This window comes from Mesocricetus auratus, unplaced genomic scaffold (assembly GCF_017639785.1).
Source record: "Mesocricetus auratus isolate SY011 unplaced genomic scaffold, BCM_Maur_2.0 Super-Scaffold_100676, whole genome shotgun sequence".
NCBI lineage: Eukaryota > Metazoa > Chordata > Mammalia > Rodentia > Cricetidae > Mesocricetus > Mesocricetus auratus.
The window spans coordinates 37,409,162-37,429,951 of record NW_024429266.1 but is presented as its reverse complement, the minus strand read 5'-3'; the positions used below and the strand labels follow the sequence as shown (position 1 = coordinate 37,429,951).

General features: G+C 44.6%; 2 protein-coding genes across 2 annotated transcripts; both read left to right on the top strand.

The window, feature by feature from the left end:
* Window positions 1-5,512: 5,512 nt before the first annotated feature.
* Window positions 5,513-7,052, top strand: LOC101825570 (transmembrane epididymal protein 1A-like). Its single transcript, XM_005071448.2, has one exon. The coding sequence runs from the start codon at window positions 5,591-5,593 to the stop codon at window positions 6,503-6,505; it is 915 nt and encodes a 304-aa protein (XP_005071505.1). The 5' UTR covers window positions 5,513-5,590; the 3' UTR covers window positions 6,506-7,052.
* A 10,499-nt stretch (window positions 7,053-17,551) lies between these two features.
* Window positions 17,552-19,077, top strand: Teddm1 (transmembrane epididymal protein 1). Its single transcript, XM_005071300.4, has one exon. The coding sequence runs from the start codon at window positions 17,623-17,625 to the stop codon at window positions 18,517-18,519; it is 897 nt and encodes a 298-aa protein (XP_005071357.3). The 5' UTR covers window positions 17,552-17,622; the 3' UTR covers window positions 18,520-19,077.
* The last annotated feature ends 1,713 nt before the right edge of the window (window positions 19,078-20,790 follow it).

The following is a 20,790-nucleotide window of genomic DNA, read 5'->3' as shown; positions in this document are numbered from 1 at the left end:
CAACCAACCTACCATGAGAGGCTCCAGGGACAGACTGCTCACCAGGGTCCTGCCAGTCCTCTCATTAGCAAACCAAAGCAGAAGCACAGAGTGAAGGTCTCCACTGTTGTCCATAAGCGCCAACAGATAGGGTGGAGAGGGTTCTAGAATAGTAAGCAAGACAGCCCTCATGCTTTTGTTTAAATTAAGAAAAATCTCGGCTTAGAATCCTCATCAAAATACCACCTGTGTCCCTAGCTAAGCCTTGGCCACACAACCAGTCTTCTTCCCATCGGAACGATCTCCCAGGGAAACAAAATGGGTTGTAATCACTAATGACGATGGGGTAATGACGGCAGGCCAAGCCACCGAAGACAGACGACCGAAAGATGATCCTGAAACTGCCTCGCACTACAACTCCCCCAGTAATTGTCACTGTCCTCTGGCGGCTATTCTAACCTTGCCTCTCTCCCATGAATGACTCTGGCCAGTGCAACACTCTTCAGGTACGTTCTAGACTGCGCTCACAACGTTCTCTGATTGCCTTCCCTTTCCTGCTTGTTTTGTTTTTGTTTTTCCTATGCTAGCCTACACCTCACTGTGTAGTTGTCCTCAGACGTACGTCAATCTTGCTGCCTCAGCCTCTCAAGTGCTGGGATTATACACAGGAGCCACCACACCCGGCTCCCTGGTCTCTAATTCTAAGAAGTCATTGTTAATGTACATTTATGAAGTGTATGTGTGAATTACGCTTTTAAGCTCTGTGAGGAGTGTGTCACCACAGTTAACAAACTCATTTGAAATGAATTCTTAGGAATTTTTCCCCTTATCACCTAATGGAGTCAGACAAACGGCATCGGCTATGCCTGGGGTGCTCAGAAATGCAGGGGTCCCCAGATGAGGGAGGCCGGTCTGAGAGGAGTGAAGGACTTTCCATGGGTTTCTGTAGTCAGGCTAGTTTCCCTCTTAAAGTGTCTTTCCACCTATCCTGCATCCTCAGATTTAGGAGCTGTCTGGTCATTCTGCTAATCATTCACCATGTTTGGCTTCCTCCTCCGTTTCTGTGGGTAGTGTCTGGTTTGGGATGAGTGATTCCTATCTTCAAAGTCCTAAGATCAGAATGCTCATGTTTTAATGAACAGCACGCAGCCTTGATGTTTAGCCAGCGTGGAGAACTCAGTTTCACAAACGGAACATTATGTGGGCTCGCTTGTTCCGCATCCGTGCTGCTGCCAACCTTGAACTTCAGGTGTCCCGGAGAACGTTGTGTTCTCCTCCACTGACTGCTGATGCCCCGTCTCAGTTTCCAGGAGATCAGGAGATAATGGCCAGGACATGGATGATATTTGCTTGGGCCCCCACATTCATTGTGTCCCTAGACCCTACGGGCCCGGGGCACAAGAAGTGCCATTGCTAATGGGAAAACCCCGTCCCAGGTAGACGCGGGACGCACAGAAGCACGTCTGGTCGTGGAAAGCACTTAGTGGAACCGCAGACCCGGTTACAAGGGACCACATTTACCCACAGTGGCTCAGGATTTCCCAGAGCAAAGGTGGCTACCTGGAAACTTTCCTCTCTGGTCCCCTCTGTCATCATATTCTTAGTTTCCCTTTGTATCTCTTCGGTCTGGACCTTCACCCTTTGGAGCTTTTCGGTTATTATAATCATGAGGTTTTCCTAATATCTTTTTATTGGCTAAAAAAGAAAACTTGTGTGGGGGGAGGGGTGGTAAACACTCCATTTTATTCTCTCTACACACACACATACACACACACACACACACACACACACACACATATATACATATATTCCCATGTGGTTGCTGGGAATTCAACTCAGGACCTCTGGAAAAGCAGCTAGTGTTCTTAGCCTCTGAGCCATCTGTCCAGCTCTCTCTATTTTTTTTCTTAAGGACACTTAAGAATACCTTCTTATATAGCTGGGCACGATGGTGTACACCTTTAATTCTAGCACCTGAGGGCAAGGGCAGGTGGATCTCTGTGAGCTGAAAGTGGTGGCAGTCTGGTTTACCCAGTGACTTCTAGGCTAGCCAGGACAGTGAGACCCTTTTACAAAACAAAACAAAAATGACTCTCACTTAGAGAACAAGATGTCAAAACCCTTACCTTTCTATAGTAAAGAATAGACTCTTTTAAAAGATAAGAAAAAGAAACAATCTGTTAGAAGTTGGAACTGTAATCCTGATCTTAATTAACTCTAGTCACTTTTTTTTTAAATTCCACAGCCCTGCCATGCAAAAGCTGGGTTCCTACAACAAAAAAACTAACACTGGTTATCATCAGCTATAATTTTTCAAATGTTTATCTTTTAATCACATTTTTGCTTGTGCACTTGTTCATATTTTTCTAGAAACTGTGTAAGTTTTGCACTAGCTTTAGTGAGCTCCCAGTTCCAGAAAAATCATAATTTCCACTCCTTAACAATCCTGACAAAAACGTTAATTCACATGTATTCATCAGACTCTTCATTGCTATGGGAAACATCTGAGATAAACAATTTAAAGGAAAAACATTTTTAGATCATGTTTTCAGAGGTTTCTGCTTAAGTTTGACTTGACAGGGGCAAGGCAGATTATGTGTTAATGGGGATGGATGGTAGAAAAAAATTGCTCACCTCATACCTCAGGAAGCAAAGAGGAAAACCAGGAAGGGAGCAGAGATAAGACAGCCTCTGAAATATCGGTCCCTGGGACCCACTTCCTGCAATGTGGCCCCACCCTACCCAACAATTGTATCCATATTTTATAAATTCATCAGTGAACTAAAGCATTGATTAGGTCAGAGTTCTCATGGCCTAATTGTTACTGGAAATGTCATCACATGGATGGTGAGATGGCCCAGCAGGTAAAGGTAAGGGCACTGAGCCTGACTTCCCACGTTAAATCCCTAGGATCCACACCATGACACTCGGATGTTCACACACAGACACACATGCACACACTCACTCACTACTAAATATTAGAAACGTTACCACAAACATACCTAAGGATACACTTCACTGATTTCCTAAGCATCTCTCAGTTCAATTTAATTGACAATCAAGATTAACCATCACATCATATATAACCCAAAATATGAGCTTCTGTTACCATCCTCAAAACACAGAACTCATTGTTATTCTTGTCATTATTATTAATAATAATGAAGATTCCTATGTAGTCCTAGTTTGACTTGAACTTACTATGTTGCCCAGATTGGCCTTGAACTTACAGAGATCTACTGCTAAATGTATGCAGCACCATGCTGAGCTCAACATTTAACTCTTAAGTACGATGAGATCCTCTGTCTAGAGCTAAAAGAAAGGAAAGTGTCATGGAATGTGAGGGAGGGTTGTGTGGCTGAGACCAGACAGTAATATGTATCACTCGTATTCACGTTCTATTGGCAGGGACTCAGTTGTGAGTATACTTCCAACTGCAAAAGGGAGGGGATTTGGACAGTAGGTATACAAAAGAAGGGAAGAAATACTGGGCCAACTAAATAAAGACCTTTGCTGCCAACCCCATCTGAGTTCAATCTCCCGAAGTGATGTGGTGGAAGAGGACTGTGAGCGACCCTCTACGCCATAGCATGCACGGACCTCCCCAGTACACTGTTTTAGAAGTAAGGGGCTAGAGAGGTGGCTCAGTGGTTAAAAGCACTTGCTGACCTTCTAGAGGACCCAAGTATGGTTCCTAGCATCCACGTTAAGTGGTTCACAACCATCTATAAGTTCAGCCATCTATAAGTCCAGGTCCAGGGAATTCAACTTCTCTGGGTTCTGTACATACTCACTCTGTACATACTCACATCCAGAAGACACACATGCCTACACATAATTTACACATGCCTACACATAATTTAAAAGCATAAAAATAATTTTCTTTAAGAAAGGAAAGAAATCCTGTAGCTTTCTCGCCAGTCTATACCACACTTGAGTAGAAAAAGAAAGAAAAGTAATTCCAAACTACGTTGGAATAAGAGCGGTGAGTTCCTCCGTAGAGCAACCTGGAACTCTGCAATGGTATTTTCACACTGAGATATAATTTCACTGGTGAAAAGGATGGCCCAGATTTCCCTGATATAGCCATTTTGTCTTACCTATGGGGGTCTGCTCCAGTGCTCTTAGTGGATGCCTGAGCCTGAGAGAACAGAGTGACGCCTTATGCATGCTAAAGCCCAGTGTACAGAGATGCTGCATAGAATGCTATCTTACTCAGCCCTAAAAGAAGGAGCTCTAATGTACAGCATACTGATTATAGCTTATAATATTGAATCATGAATTTGAAGTTTGCTGAGTGTAGACTTAAGTGGTCTAGCCACAAACGAATGTGACTGTGAGAGATGATGGACAGGTTAATTATTTTGACTATAGTAAATATGCCATAAGGTCTATGTATATAAAAACAACAGATTATATACTTTAGTTTACACACACACACACACACACACACACACACACACACACACACACACACACACACAGTGGTGCATGCCTGTCCCCTCAGTACTTAGAAGGCAGAGGCAGTGAGTGGTAACAGGAGTTTGAAGCCAGCCTAAGACTCTATCTCAAGAACAAAAGAAGTCAACAAGTATGAAGACTCAGCTTGGTTGAAATCCCATGTATGCAGCTAGCTGACATCTAGTGCCCAGGGCTTTCTGCCCTTATGCATTACACCCATAGCAATAGTTGTTACAGAGAGAACAAAGTTGAGATGATAACTCTCATTAAAATACAAGCAACTGATTGGATTTACATGTCACAAGATATCCGTATCTGCTTTCTAGTAAGACCTTCTGCCATAGTGCTCGAAAATTCATCTCAGAGCTGGCTTGTCAGTCCATCTAGTATCCAGCTAAGCACCACTGAAGGGCAGGCGAGTTGCTTTCCAGGTAGCCCTTTGGCTTCCTATTGTGACAGAATAAAAATGCCAAGTAGGAGCTTTACACATGTAAACAGAAGCCCAGAGATGTTATTCTGGCTGTGGTAGTGCACACCTACAATCCCAGTACTGGAGAAAATAAGACAGGAAAATCATGAGTTAGAGGCTAGTCTGGGCTACATAGCAAGGCCTACATCAAACAGCAAAACTCAAATATTTGCCTTCAGTGTACAAGCCGATAAATGGGCAGGAGTCTTTAGGGATGCATGAACTTATAAGTTAGCCAGTCCTTTCCTAGATACTCTCTGTGATCAGGCACCACCTAGCTCCAGGAACTAGATGGGCCCAGGAGAAGTCAAGCACGAGAGAGGGGACAGGGTTGAGCAGAGGCTCTTGCAGGGTCCCCAAGCAGAGCTAGTGAGAGCACACAATCCTGCAGGCGCATGCACTCTCAGAAACATTCACGCCCCCTCCTCTGGCAGCAGTCAGTCAATTCACTGTGTGTTAGAAGGGAATGAGACAATGAGACGCCCTTCACCCAAGGTGTAGGGCTCCTTTCCAGAACTTTCCATTCTGTGGGAGAGAGAAGTGGGCAGAAGGAGACGATAAAAGTAGGTAGACACTATCGCTGTGCATAATACCAAAACTTAATGAGCCCACGAGGGAGAGGAAGGCCGAGAAATCTCGAGTTCTGTTCTTTACTTTTTATACAAATAGACCTATCATTTCATGGGGAATGGAAAGTTCGGTGGCCATTTTTACCCAGGGTTATACATTTTCTTCTATGGATTGTATCAGGCAATAGTGGTCTCCAAGGCCATGATAGCTAATGACTCTACTGTTCATCGTTCATACCTTCCCAAGAATCAAAAGAGATGTTCCAAGCTGTGGAAAATAGCCTTTGGAGGCTGGCTGAAGATAGTGACTGGGTTCCTCTTAACACTGTATGTGGTCTTCTGTCTGGATGATGGGATGGTGCTGATCAACAAAGAGACGCCTCCAAGGTTTATGTACCCTCAAGAGTGGCAGCACCTCACCATGTTCATCCTCCTCACCCTTGACGGCTGTGTAGACGTCTTGAGCAAGAACGTGCTGCAGCAGAGGTGTGTGGCCCTCGAGAAAGCTTCCATGGCCCTGGGCATCTATGTGCTCCTGCTGCTGCTGCTGTCACATGTTCAGGTCTCATCAAAGGTGGAGCTGCGCGTTCACTGTCTCCTCATCCTGGTGGTGTTCCTGCTGATGCTGGTGTTGACGGCAGAGCTGTGGGCTAATGGGTCCTTTTACCTCCAGCTGATCAAGAACTTCCTGTTTCTGATGATGGGCTCGTGGCTGATGCACACAGGCTTTATTCTGTTTAGACCCATCTCTGGCTACCCGTGGAAGGATGATGATATCATGTTTGTCACCACCTTCTTCTGCTGGCATGTGGTGATCAATGCCTTATGCCTGTTGGGAGTCTATGGCGGCATCTCTTCCTTTTGGTGCCGTTGTTACAGTCCCAGCTTGAGGCTGATGGGGTCCAAGGAAGTGCTGTATCATGGGAGCTCCTCAGGAACATTTTACAGGCTGCTGCGGGATGCAGAGCAGCAGGAAAAGGATGACTGGGCTCTTCTTTCAGAGAGCCCTGGCTGTGACAGGCCCTAGAATGCATGCAGTACTCCGTCTTCCTCCTGGGGGCTCTCTAGGGCATTTGTCATGCACCCTTTGTTCCTCACTAAAGGTAATGGCCCTGGAGCATGCTCACTAGTCCCGCCTGTTATGCCTAGCATTGACTCTCTAACTGTTGAGGAGAGGAAAGGATAGCCTGGAAGAGTGGCATAGCCCAGGTTATGCTGGTCAGGAGAAGTGAGAAGGCAAAGTGGACTAAGAGGGTTGAGAAGACTGGGCTATAAGAGCTGCCCATAGTGGGAAGACTTGACAGGACACCTGCGAACAGAGGAGCCAAGTTCAGTAGGGATGCCACCTCTAAATGCTTCTCAAAGTTCTGGCCAAGGAATAAAGACTTCTCACAAATGGAAATGGAAGTGGTGGGTGCCCCTGTTGGCCAGTTAAAGTGATACTGTGTGGAAACAGCATAAATATGTGTATAGTACAATTCACTATTCCGTTTGGATGGAATGATAAGAATCCCATGTATGTACAATTTAATGTGGGTGGATTAGCATTGTTTTAAATATAAATAAAGAATTAATACTTAAATATCTCATTTTTTAAGGTTCACATGAACCAAATTTTCATGAACCCCTACCATATCTTTTATTTTTAACTCCTAACCCAGGCAAAGCAAATGTTAAGTGATGCATTACTACCAGCTCCACCAGAGCTCACTAAAATATAATTTACTATACCTTACATGTGAGTCTTTCATGAACAACCAAACCTGCTGCTGAGTCACATTTACCCCACAGTCACCCTATACCTAGAATCAGCTTCCCCTATGCTGCCATTACCAGGATGAACAATTACACAAAATTCTCACACTCCCTTGATCTGGACCCCTGTAGTAATTCTCCTAAATCCACTGTCACTTTTCCCATGCTACAGTCACATCCTTCTTTGTCTTGTATCTCATATTCTTTCTCTTGGGAAGGTTTTGTCTCACTGCCTAATATGTGGACCCCTTCCAAGTAAATAAAGTAGGGTATCGTTACCTAATTCCCTTGTGATATTACCTTTTAGGGGAGCCATTTGAGTGGAAGAAGGAACAAGAGAGAGGTACGAGTGGGGAGGACAGTAAGGAGTAAATATGAGCCAAGTACAGATGTTTCTATATGAAAACTTTATATTGTAACCATCATTTTCTATGCAACTAAAAAATTAATTTAAAAACACATCTTTCTAAACCTGGAATCAATCAACCTCAAGATTCAGCAATACCACTCTTGGGTATATACCCAAAGGATGCTCAATCATACCACAAGGACACTTGCTCAACTATGTTCATAGCAGCATTATTGTAATAGCCAGAACCTGGAAACAACCCAGATGCTCCTCAACCGAAGAATGTATAAAGAAAATGTGGTACATTTACACAATGGAGTATTACTTAGTGGTTAAAAAAAAAGACACCATGATATTTGCAGGCAAATGAATGGAACTAGAAAAAAAAACATCCTGAGTGAGGTAACCCAGACCCAGAAAGACAAAGACAGTATGTACTCACTCTTGAGTGGATAATAGATGTAAAGCAAAGGATAACCAGGCTACAATCCACAGCCCCAGAGAAGCCAGGTAACATGGAGAACCCTAAGAGGGACACATGGATTGCCCTGGGAAGGGGAAATAGAAAAGATCTCCTGGGTAAACTGGGGGTGGGAGAGAGGGGAGGGATTGGGGATGAGAACATGAGGGAACAGGATGGTTGAGTTGGGGGAGAGATGGAGACGGACAGCAATGAAAGAGACATCTTGAGAGAGGGAGCCATTGTGGGGTTAGGAAGAAACCTGGTACTAGGCAAATGCCCAGGAATCCACAGGATGACCCCAGATAAGACTCTAAGCAATAGTGGAGAGGATGCCTGAACTGGACTTCTCCTGTAATCTATTGGTGACTGCCCCAATTGTCACCACAAAACCTTCATCCAGTAACTGATGGAAGCAGATGCAGAGATACTCAGCCAAGCACTGAGCAGAGCTCCTGGAGTCCAGTTGAAGAGAGGGAGGAGGGATTATAGAAACAAGGGGGGGGCATGATGGGGAAACCCACAGAGACAGCTGACTTGAGCTAGTGCGAGCTCATGGACTCTGGACTGACAGCTGGGGAGCCTGCATGGGATGGGACCAGGCTTTCTGAATGTGGGTGACAGCTGTGTGGCTTGGTTTGTTTATGGGACCCCTGGCAGTAGGACCAGGATTTACCCCTGGTGAATAAAATGGAGTCCATTCCCTTGGTAGGATACCTTGTTTGGCCCTGACGCAGAGGTGAGGGCTTGGTTCTGCCTCAACTCAATATGCCAGGCTTAGTGGACACCTCATGAGAGGTCTTACCCTCTCTGAGGATTGGATGGGGGTGGAAAGAGGTGGAGGGGAGGGAGGGAGAACCATGGTTGGTTTGTAAAATGAATAAAAATTTTAAAAAGCACATTTTCTATATAGTTTATGCTTAATACAGTTTAGCTTCAGAGCCCTCTTTACTGTCCCTTATAAATATAGTGGCTAACTGCTCTGTGAACTCTCTTCAGCAACATTAAGCATAGATCATGTAAATACTAAGCCCATTTGCTTCCTTGTTTATGTGTAAAATGAAAATGGGTTACCAAAAAATATGTATTGGAAATGTATTGGAAAAAAGGGTCCCAGAGGCAACTGGAGGGACATAAGAGAAGGCCATCAGGATGTGTGACTATGATCAAAATACATTACATACATGTATTGAACAGCAAAATAATAAATATATTTTAAAAATAAATTGAGTTTTGATTAATATATGTAACTATTAATAAATATAATAATCTCAAAAAAAGATTAGAAAACTTTATTTAAATCTCCTATGGTCAGAACTGGGTGTGGTGACACATGTTTGCAGTTACAACACTTGGGACACAGAGCAGAAGGCTTGCAGGCTTGAGGACAGCCTGGATTACATGGTGAGTTTGAGGGCGACCTATGCTACATAATGAGACCCTGTCTCACAACAAAAAGATAATGGGGGCACTGTGAAGAAATGCTTTCACCATACACAGCAGGCACAAAAAGATTTTCAGCACATATAGATATGTTCAAATATTAACAATAAGAAAGGAAACCTAAGAAGAAGAAGTGTCGTGGGAACGGTAATCTTAGGTGGCCCTTCTGCTGCGATCATGAGGGAAATCAACCCAGGACTTTGTGCAGGTCAGGTTCGCAAGCTCTCCATCACAGAGGCACATCCCCAGCTCTTCCTATGATGTTTCTGAAGTTTTATTTTAAGAACGCGTTTGTGTATAGATCTGTATGGGGTTATGCACGCGAGTGCAGAAGCCTATGGTGGCATGGGCTTTCTGTAAGAGCGGAACAAGTCATTAGCTACTATGCCATCTCCCCCAGCCTACCCTCATCCCCAGTACTTTTAATCTTTTATTGTTATTGTTGTTGTAAGGGTTTCACTAAGTTTCCTAAATTGGCCTTGCAATTATCCTGTAGGACTTGTCTTAATTTGTGATTTTCCTGCCTCAGTCTCTGGAGCAACTGATATTATAGTCCTGTGTCACCAGGTCTGGCTAAGAATAGTAATTTTAACTTAATTCATTTGGGGAAAAAGAGATTCTAATAAACTTAGATCTCCCTTTTCCCTATCACATTGTCAAAATAACAAAGAAATAATATTTATCATTGGAGAAGATGTATGGAGAGGGAATCATACAGTGTAGGCAGCAATGGAAACTGGTCTGTATTTTTTGAAGTTGATGTGACAGCGTGTCAAAATGTTAGGTACGAATATCTTCTGAGCAAGCAATTCAACTCCACACTGTCAGGCCCACTTTCCCAGTGCTATGACTATGATGTGCCTACTCTGTTTTGGGAGTTGTGAAATCTTTAAGGAAGTGGAGCCTCAATGGCATGGCCCTCAAGGTTATATCTGACCTTCGGTTCCTGTCTGGCTTCCTACTTTCTGTCCATCATGATGTGAATAGCCTTCTTTCACTGTGTGTTCCTGGCACCACGATGCTTTGTCCATGTTCATGAGGATCAAGTAACTGTGGACTGAACCCTCTGATACTGTAAGCCAAAATAAAGCTGTCTTCCTTCAAGTTGTCCTGTCAGGTATTTGGACAGAGCAGTGGAAAGAAACAAACACACTGGTAGAATTTTATTTTTAGTAAAATAAAACTATCCTAAGCTAGTGTAGAGACACATGACCAATCTGCTTATACAACCTACTCAAGACTTTGAGGAAACTGAGCCTGCATGGAACTTCCATTCTGCCACACAAGAAGTAGCAAAGGTGGCAGCCTCTAGAGGTTCTTTCTTGTCAAGTTGTCTTGTCCATAGTGCATACTGGTCCATGGGTCCAGAAGAGGAGTCAGCTTAAGTGCATTCAATAGTGAGGTGCTAGGCATGGGTCTTTCAAACTTAACCCAGAATCCTTATCTCACCCTTACAGTGATGCTGTTGATGACCCTGTTTAATAAATTCCATTTCTTTCGGAATGTTCAAGGGTTAATCTATTAGAAAATCCTTAAGAGCTATTTTCTGGGTAATATTTAAGGAACAAAGACATCATATTGCAAGTTATAACAATGAATAGAGAATTGGATGGTGCAGCCAGTGTGGGTCTAAGATAACCTGCACTGTTCTTCCCCAGCAGACACACTCCATGTAATCTTCCTTCTTGAGTGTGGGAAGATTGTTGAGATGGAGCATAACATCTTTTTGATGAGGAGGATTGAGACATGGTATCAGATAATCCAGGTGGGCCTCAAACTTTCTATATAGTACCACTCCCTATGAGATTATGGGGGCTAATTACATTTAAACTACCACAGTAGCCAAGGATGAGCCTGAATTTCAATCCTCCTGCCTCCACTCCCTCCAAGAGATGGGCCTGGAGAGATGCATTATTACACCAAGTTTATGTGGTTTTGGTAATCAAACCAACTTCTTGCAAGCACTTTACCAACTGATCTATACCCCCATTGCCTGGAACGCCACTCTTTTAAGTAGTTACTAATCAGCTAACTCTGAATTAGGAGGTTGGGGAGACACAGTCCCTGCTTCCCAGCAATAATACCACCCCATGGGAGGGACTGAGAATCCTTACTGGTAGGAGGGATGTATTTCCCTTAATGGAGTTTAAAGTTTAGGGTTCCCAAGTTGAAGAATTAAGACTCCTGTAAATGTCCCTGAACTCTGAATTTGTATTGGGGCAGACAATCATGAATCAGGACTGTTAGTGTATGTCAGTAACAAATATATTGGCAGTACAGGAAGGACAAGATTTGGTTGGTTAAAAGATGTACCAAATCTGATAGAAAACAAGGCCAGAGTGTTGCCATGGCAACAGGAGTAAGTTTTGTTATGTTGTGATTGTGTCATTGATCCATATTCCTATTACTAACACCATTTTCTTTGGTAACTGAGTACTTTTCGGAACATCATGTTTTAGTTTGGGGATTGAAAAGTTAATAAGCAAAGGAATACACATTTACTATTTAATTTGCGATTTAAAACCATTTCCTCCTAGTTTTTCGTTGATTTTAAATAATTTAAAAATTGAATGGAAAAGGAAAGCCAGGCATAGAGGTTCATGCCTGTAACCCCAATGCTAAGGGGGATGAGGCAGGAGGATCACAAGTTTGAGGCTAACTGGGTATGGGGGCACATACTGTTAATCCCAACACTTGGAAAGTAGAAGCCTGTGGATCTCTCTGAATTTTGGGTCAGTTTGGTTTATATAATGGGTTCCAGGACAGCCAGACCTACTTCATAGAGACCTTGTCTCAAAAAAAAATGGAGGCTAGCCTACATACATTAAGCTCTTTCTTAAGAACCTAATTATGGCAAAACCAAAAGGAATTCTACAAAAGGAAGAAAGGATAACTCCTAATATTGAAGTGTATACCCTGCTGTATTCTTGTATCCATGGGATGATGCAGCCACAGGGGAGAAGCAGGTATACAGGGGGAGGGGAGTGTGCACTTCTAGTTTCCAGAAGTAAAAGAAAGTTGCAGCTGTTGAAATGCAACAGTTGGAAAGTACTTGATATCAACAACACAGGTGGGCAAACAGTCTAAGTCATGGTTATGCAATGCCTCACAGGCTCGCCTAGAAAAGTAAAGAGAGTTTGAGCTGGTGTGTTGGGGAAAATCAAAGCTGTAGATCCTTTTGAACCGGGAAGTTAGAATGTTGTTTGCCACATCTTGTGAGCCTTGGTTTGGTGGACCAGTAACAAATCTCACAGCTTAGTAACCCTTACTTGAAATAACAGCTCAGACCATTGGCAGAAGGGCTGCCTCAGACCCTGTGCTGAGAGTTCTAAGGACTCCACTCTGCTGCGAATCAAGCGTGCATCTTCTTGTCTTCTTTTTCCTGGGGTGTATTTCTTCCTTGTAGCATGCTGGACAGCAATCAGGGTTATTTGTTTGTTTTCATATAATAAAGATGCGCCTCCTAAACAGAAGGGGGTTAAATTAAAATTTATTTTGGGAAACATACTAGAATCCTACAACCATTAAGTTTATAGTCTAGTTCTCAAGATGCTATTCTGACCAACCAAACTTCTACCTTTCCAACGAAGTGCTCCTTTACTAAATTCTTTGTTGTTTTTTGTCATTGCTGTTTTGTGAGGCAGGGTCTTATGTAGCCCATGCAGGTCTAGACCTCGCTGTGTAGCAGAGGATGACCTTAAACTTGGGATCCTCTCCTTCTATTTCTCCAGTGCTAGGATTACAGGCACACTACCATGCCCAGATTATGAGATGCTAGGGGCAGAACCCAAGCCTTCATGCATGCCAGACAAATACTCTACTGACCGGGCTAACCCCCCAGGCCTGTTAACTAAAAAAAATTAATTTCTGTTTCTCGGTTTTTTGTTGTTGTTTGATTTTTTTGAGACAGGGTCTCTTTACATAACTCTGGCTGTCCCAGAACTCAGTGTAGACCAGGCTGGCCCTGAACTCACAGAAAACTGCCTGTCCCCACTTCCTTAGCGCTGGCTTAGAGGTATGCACCACCATACCCTGCTCTATTAACTAAAAATTTTAAACACACATTTCACTTACTATGTTATTCTGTCTAAGTCTGTCTAAGTGGCAACCACTCTTAATATTGCTTCTAGCCTTGCGGTCATGGTCCACATGAATGGGTATCAGAACTTACCCCTGTCCTGCCCTCATTTCCCAAACTGTGTCTGGCATCTGTGAGGTGAGCATCAGTGGTCAGATGAAGAAGAACAGCCTTGACCTCATAGCAATGAGAGGCTGGAATGGGCGTGTGTGCAAGGCATGCCACCCTCTGAGACTGCTATCTGGATGATCAGATCCCCACTTTAACCAGATGTCAAAGGATACATTTTTGGTCACTAGCACTTGAGCGCAGTCACTTAGTCACATGCGTGACTGGAATACCGTGACCTAACCTGTCTTGAGACATGTGATGAGAATAAAATAGAAGCCCTGGAGTCCAGAAGCTTAGCATTAACCGGTTCATTTATATATACATTGCTGACATGTTTTGCAATTAAATATACGATAAATACATCCTATGGCATATCACTATACCCCTAGATCCGTGCGCATACCAGTCCTCCCCACAGAAGACTCTTCTTTCAGTAGATGAGAACTAACAGGCACTCCCAACTGGGCAACGGACAGACGGTGAGATTGTGGATGTCTTTATCAACCCCTCATCTTGAGGCTCAGGCATCTGTGCAGAAGAGGAGACTAGAGGATTCAAGAGCCAGAGGTGGTGGATAGCTTCAAGGAAACAGCCTCTTTCAGACACAACAATGCAATGCACATAGGAACTCACAGGGACTATAGCAGAATACACAGGTTCAAGCCTGATGCGGTCCCAGCACTGGGAAGGGGAAGTGGGTATGGAGGTCCCATTCCAACCAAGAATCTATTTGCAAGTGACAACTGCTGATAAAGGAAAAGTCAGTTTTCTCCAATGAAATGACACCAGGCCTATCAACAACACTCCAGGGCAGGCCCCATAGCTAGGAATAGTTGGCCAACACAAAACAAACTCCATGTATTTTATTTGGGTTTTGGGGGGGGGATTTTTGCTTTGTTTTAGTAATTTTTGCTTTTGTTTAATTTTTATTTTTTGTTTGGTTTTAGGGAGAGAAAGAACATGACGTTTGATGAGTAAGGGGGTGGGAAGGATCAGAGAGGAATTGGGGAAGGGGGAATCATGATCAAAATATAGAATATAAAACCTTTTTCAATTTTTAAAATAAAGCAATTATAATATCCCACTAATTCTGTCTTCTCTAGTTATCTAATGCAGTAGTTAGAAAGCTAACGTATTTTAACTCTGTGGTGTAGAGATGGCCTAGGAGGTATTAGGGTATGCACATTTATAAATGGATAGTGCTTTCAGCTGAAGTGTAAACTCTCTGGCAGTAAGAACTATGTCATCTATGTGTTTACATGCCTTCACACACACAGCAGGACCCCAGCGATCAGTAGCTCGTGAGTGTCCTCCTGCTCACCCTGGAATCTGGTGATGTAGTTAGTACAAATGGCACAAGCCACCTGAGGGACTCTCAGAAGTGGAGACCCTGTGATAGAAGTATTGGGTCTGCAGTGAGTCTCAGTGCGGAGCAGCTAGACCATGGCCAGACCTTCACAGGCTTCTGTGGTTAAGCGAGCTTCCCCCAGCTGAACAACTCCTCGGTTTCTCTGCGTTCCCAGACTGTGGAGCTGTCTGGAAGTTCTGCTAATCATTCACCACACTTGGCTTTCTTCCTTTGACATGACTGTGGGCAGGTCTGGTTTAGGATGGACAAGTCCTATCTTTGGAGCCCTGAGACCAGGATACTCATGTGTTAATACAATATCCTTTGATGTTGGGCCAAAGTGGGGGTCTGATCACCCCAGATGGGAGCCTCAGAGAGCAAAGTGCCGGGCACACATACCAGTTCCAGGCTCTCGCTGCTGAGGCCAGGCCTGTCCTTCCTCCTCTGACCATTGGCGTTCAGCTCACAGCTGCCAGGCACAGCTGGAGGAATGAGTCATAACCAGGTTGTAGGATTACAGGTGATTTTTAGTTTGTTTTTTGAAAGGAAAGCAAGAAAAGTTTATTGAGAAGAAACAATTCCCTATAACCAGGAGGGGAAATGGTGGGGGGGGGGGATTACCCTATGGGTTGCAATGTTCTTTTTGCTTATATAGTTTCCTTGATTTTCCTACAGGGACTGCACACTAAGCAATTTTAAATTCAAATAAGCAAGGTAGGTTCATTTGGAAGGCAGAATGAAGCTTTATTTTCCCAATTTGTCTTCACACTCATTTCCCCCAGCCTACCAAATTTCTCAGCAGCCAGAAGCAATCTGAATTACTGCCATCTTTAAGAGCAGAGGCAGAGGTTTCAGTTTGCTGGCATTAAGCCACTTTGCGAAAGAACAAAATTGCAGAGGTCCTGTCCTAGAATGGCGTGTTTTAGGATTTGTTTTCAATACTGGGTAGACTCACAGCTGCTAGTAAGCTTGAGACCACAAGGTAAAACAATGATACCTACAGTGCACTTTGTTCTGATGTTCCGTGGGGCGTGTGTGTGAATGTGTGAATGTGTTGTGCATGTGTATGTGCGTGTGTGTGTGTGTGTGTATGTGCATGCGTGTGTGTGTGAGTGTGTATGAATGTGTTGTGTATGTGCATGTGTGTGTGCATATGTGTGTGTGTGTGCATGTGGCTGCCTGTGTACAAGTGCATGTGAATGCCTTATTGGGTATGCTCACCACATATGATGAGATAAGCTGACTGGCCAGTGAGCCCCAGGGATCTGCCTGCCTCTACTTCCACAGTGTTGGAATCACAAGCGCATGCCACCATGACTGGATTTTTCATGGATTCTGGCAATTGCACTCATAACTTCTGTCAAACGCCTTAGCAACTGAACTGTCTCCCTAGCCTGGGTTCCGTAGGTTGGGTTCACTTGTGCTGTGATGGGTTTATCACGACATGACTCCATCAGAAGCTGAGGAACATCATATCTGGGGAGGAGTGGGAGCTCAGGAGTGGTGCTGTGATTGGGTATAGATGTCCTTTCTCCTCGCCTGGACGCTGTTAGCGCGCAGATCCTCTGCTCTGCATTTCCTGGCGGCCTGAAGATGATTATGCAGAAGACTAATATTAGTCAGCTTGGCTCATGATCTGTGATGGGTGTCATTGTTCCCTCAAGACACCCATTTTCCCTTGTGCTCTCTGCAATAAATCTAGAGCCATTGTGTGCTGTGCACACACTTTCTGTTTCTTATACCTGGTTCTCCACAATCCCCTCTCCTTATGCTCACTGGCACTAACCAGTATCAGAGAGAGATGGAGCAAGTGAACCGTTCCCCATTACACTATAAGTGACTTTTGTAAAAACTACCTGGAGTCAACCTTTGCTTGGAGCCATGTGGGGACGGAAATTCTGGGAAACACATTCAAACTTAGTTTTGCTGGCATATGTACACCCCCCAAAAAAAACCCTCAAAATGTACCTCTGAAAGTTTGTCTACAGGCCACAAATATGGTGATGGGTTGGTGGTAGTCAGGGAGAGGTGGGGGAGGGGGAAAGGAGAGGAGGAGATTTCTAAACAGTCTTTAAGCTACATCTACTACAGAAGACTAGAAAAGCCAGGTGGATGCTATGATGTGGTCTCATATCTAAATGTTTAAATGTCCATGCCCAGAATGAAGGCATCCACCTTTACAAATAGAAGTTAGGTCTGAGAATTACTCCAAGGATGCTTGGGAGTTTAAGCAAGCATAGGCTTTCTCTGCACACCACAGCAACCCAACCCACCATTTCCTGCCCCGCCTTTCCACATGAGCACCAGGCTGGAGGAGAAGAGGGGAACTTGAGCCAGAAACAAGCATGAGCCAAAGACCCTCAGAAGCTGTGGAGAGGAACCCCGGAAAGCCCACTCAGTTCCCAGTGCGCCAGAGTGGAACGGTCTAATGAGGCTGCATTTCCACCCAATGTGTAGGCTTGTCTCAAGAGATGTTTCCTCTCTGTGGGTAGTAGTGGGTGAAGGGAGATGATAAAACCGAGTGGAAGACAATTCTTCCCAAAGCCTGGAACTTGAAGCACCTGCACCTGAGTTTTGCATTGTGTTGGATTAGTAGCTCAATGGGAGATTTTATTGGTCATATATGTCCCGGCCTGTTTCTGGTCTTATATGGACTGTATAGAGCAATAGTAGTCTCCAGAGCTATGATATTCAATGACTCTCTTCTGAATCCTTCATCCCTCTCTAAGAGTAAGGGAAGGTGGGACAGGCTGTGGCAAATAGCCCATGCGGGCTGGTTGAAGACAGTGACTGGCTGCCTCTTGATAGTTTATGAGGTCAACTGTGTTGACGGAGGGTTGAAATTTATGAACAAAGGGACGCCACCCAGGTTTATGTACCCCAAGGAGTGGCAGCATCTCACCATGTTCATCCTCCTCACCCTTGATGGTTGCATAGAAATTGCAAGCAAGAATGTGCTGCAGCAGAGGTGTGGGGTCCTAGAGAGAGGTTCCACTGTCCTGGGCTTCTACGTGCTCCTGCTGCTGCTGCTGTCACACATTAAGGATTCATCTGGGGTGGAGCTGCAGGTCCACTCTCTCTTCGTTTTGGTGGTGTTCCTGCTGATGCTGGTGTTGACGGCTGAGCTGTGGGCTCCTAAGATGTTTCACCTCTGGGTGATAGAGACCTTCCTGTTCCTGATGATGGGCTCGTGGCTGATTCAGGCAGGCTTCATTCTGTTTAGACCAGTGTCTGGCTACCCGTGGGAAGATGATGACATCAGTGACATCATGTTTGTCACCACCTTCTTCTGCTGGCATGTGATGATCAATGCTTTATGCCTGCTAGGAATCTATGGCGTCTCTTCCTATTGGCACCACTTTTACAGTCCCAGCTTGAGGCTGATGGGGTCCAAGGAAGCGCTGTATCATGGGAGCTCCTCGGGAACATTTTACAGCCTGCTGCGGGATGCAGAGCAGCAGGAAAAAGATGACCAGGCTCTTCTCCCTTCGCCCTGACTGTGACAGGGCCTAGAATACCTGGGCGTATTCACCACCCCATCTTCCTCCTGGGGGCTGTTCTAGGCGCTTGCCATGCACCCCATTCCTTGGTGAAGGTAATGGTCCTACAGGACAGCAGTTGGTTCCAATTTGTTGGAGCAAAACTCCCCATCTCTGAGCCTCCAGTTGATGCTGAGGAGAAAGGGGTCAAGAAAGGGATGCTGGTGAGACTTGTGGAGAGGGAGGGCAGAATCCAAGCCAGGGGAGGAAAGTGCAACAGAATGACTTGAAAGGGAGGAATCTGCAGCAGAGCCCAGAATTCTGTGGTCAGAGCTGTTTCTCTGGGTACCACTGATTGCATTCACCTGAGGGAATAAAGATTTCTCACCACTCCAAACCAGAATCAGCTGTCTCATTCTATAAAGTAGATTTGATTCTTTCTGTTACTTTGAATTTCAGACAAGATCTCACGACATTACCCAGTCTGGCTTGGAACTCAATATATATGTAGACCAGGCTGGCCTCAAACTCAGGTCTGCCTGCGTCTGCTTCCTGAGCGCTGTAATTAAAGGTGGGTGTTACACAGGTTGAGATTATACTCTTTTGGGCTGGTACTAGAGCTCTGGTGACAGAGAGCTTGCCTAGAACGTGCATAGCCCTAGGTTCAATCCCCAGTACTAAAAACCAGGCATGGTGGGGGCACGTTGGCAATCCCAGCCCTCTAGATGGAGGCCGGGGGATCAGGAGTTCAAGACCATACTTGGTTACATTATGAATTTTAGGCCAGCTCGGGTAATTCCTATTTCAGAAATTAATAAATCTCATCTTTCTTTTTTTTGACCCTCTCCCCTGATCTTTAATGACTGACTTCATTTTAAATTTTTAGTCATTTTTTAAAATAAATTTAATAATGGTATAAATTTGCATAATCCAAGCTTTTATGGAGTGAGTACCCATGCTTGGTAATTTCCCAACTCCATGCTTCAGGATGCCTACTGTATCAAAGCTTTCTTTCCCCCCTTACATGTGGAACTTATTACACACCATCCCTGGGTTTTCAATTTTTCCCCTCTTGCATCTCACATTCACAATTTTGTCTGTCACTTGATGTACAGACTGTAACCCCTTCTGCCACCAAGGCAACGAGCACCCAAAAGCAGCTTTCCCTGGGAGCTCACGTGGACTTCTTTGTCGGAGCACTGGGGTACTTACAGAAAACCTGCCTTATTTTTCCGAAACAGCTGGCACATCTCGCTTTGTCCTGGTTTTGAAATATTCTCCCTTGTGGAGTTTTCCCTCACCAACTAATACATAGGTTTCAGAAGAATGGGGATTTTGTGGTATCCAAGTTACACAACTCCTCCTGTGAATTCCCACTGTGTGACAGTTCCTGGTTACTAAAGGCTGTCTGGTCCCACTGCCCACCCTCACCACTCCTTCCTTCTAAATGCGTTGCTCAACAGGTAACCTCTCGGCAATGCCAACCACCCTAAAGCCTGACATCTTCTTCTCGGTCATGGCCCGCTCTCTTTGTTCTTGAGGAGAATAAAAAGTCCAAATCAGTTCCCCAATTGTTTAGTCTTTTGATGCTAGTGGTGGTACTTTGGTTGTATTCTTTAGTCCTGGGGGTCAGACGGCAGCCCGCTAACACTCTCCCACACACCCAGCGCTCACGATCATCACTACGGTCCTCAGTGCTTCTGTACGGAAACTCTAGAAACCCGGTTCTATTGTGTGTCCACTTGCTGGAGACAGGAGGCAAGCCAGCGATTTAAGCCAGGTGTCACACTCAAGTCTGTGAAGGCGTCACCCAGGCAGCCTCCCTAATGGCAACGGACAAGGGAGTGATGCCCAGGATTAAAAAGGACTAAAGGGAGGTGTGGGGAGGGGAGGGGCGAGGTCAGGTGGGACCAGCCACAGTCCCCGTAGAGGAAGTGGCAAAGTGTGACTACCCCAGACACCCATAAAGGCCTGGTTTATGCTAAATTCTCTGATCAACTCTGATTGCCCCCAGAATAGAGTCTGGCATACTCTCAACTTGGTGTAAGTTTCCGGGCTCAGAGCCGAGTGAGGGCTGAGGGTGAAACATGTTTATGGTCAAGTCCTCGAATTCATTGGTCATTTGTTCTTGGTTCCTGGACTCTCATCAATTGATTTTGCAGCGATCTTTTCTCTTTACTTACCTTGCACACTGATGTAGAGTGAGGCACAAGTAGAGTTGGCAGCCCATTTCTGGGAATCTGGCAATTAATTTCATGATAACCCTCTGGTAATGGACAGTAATACAAA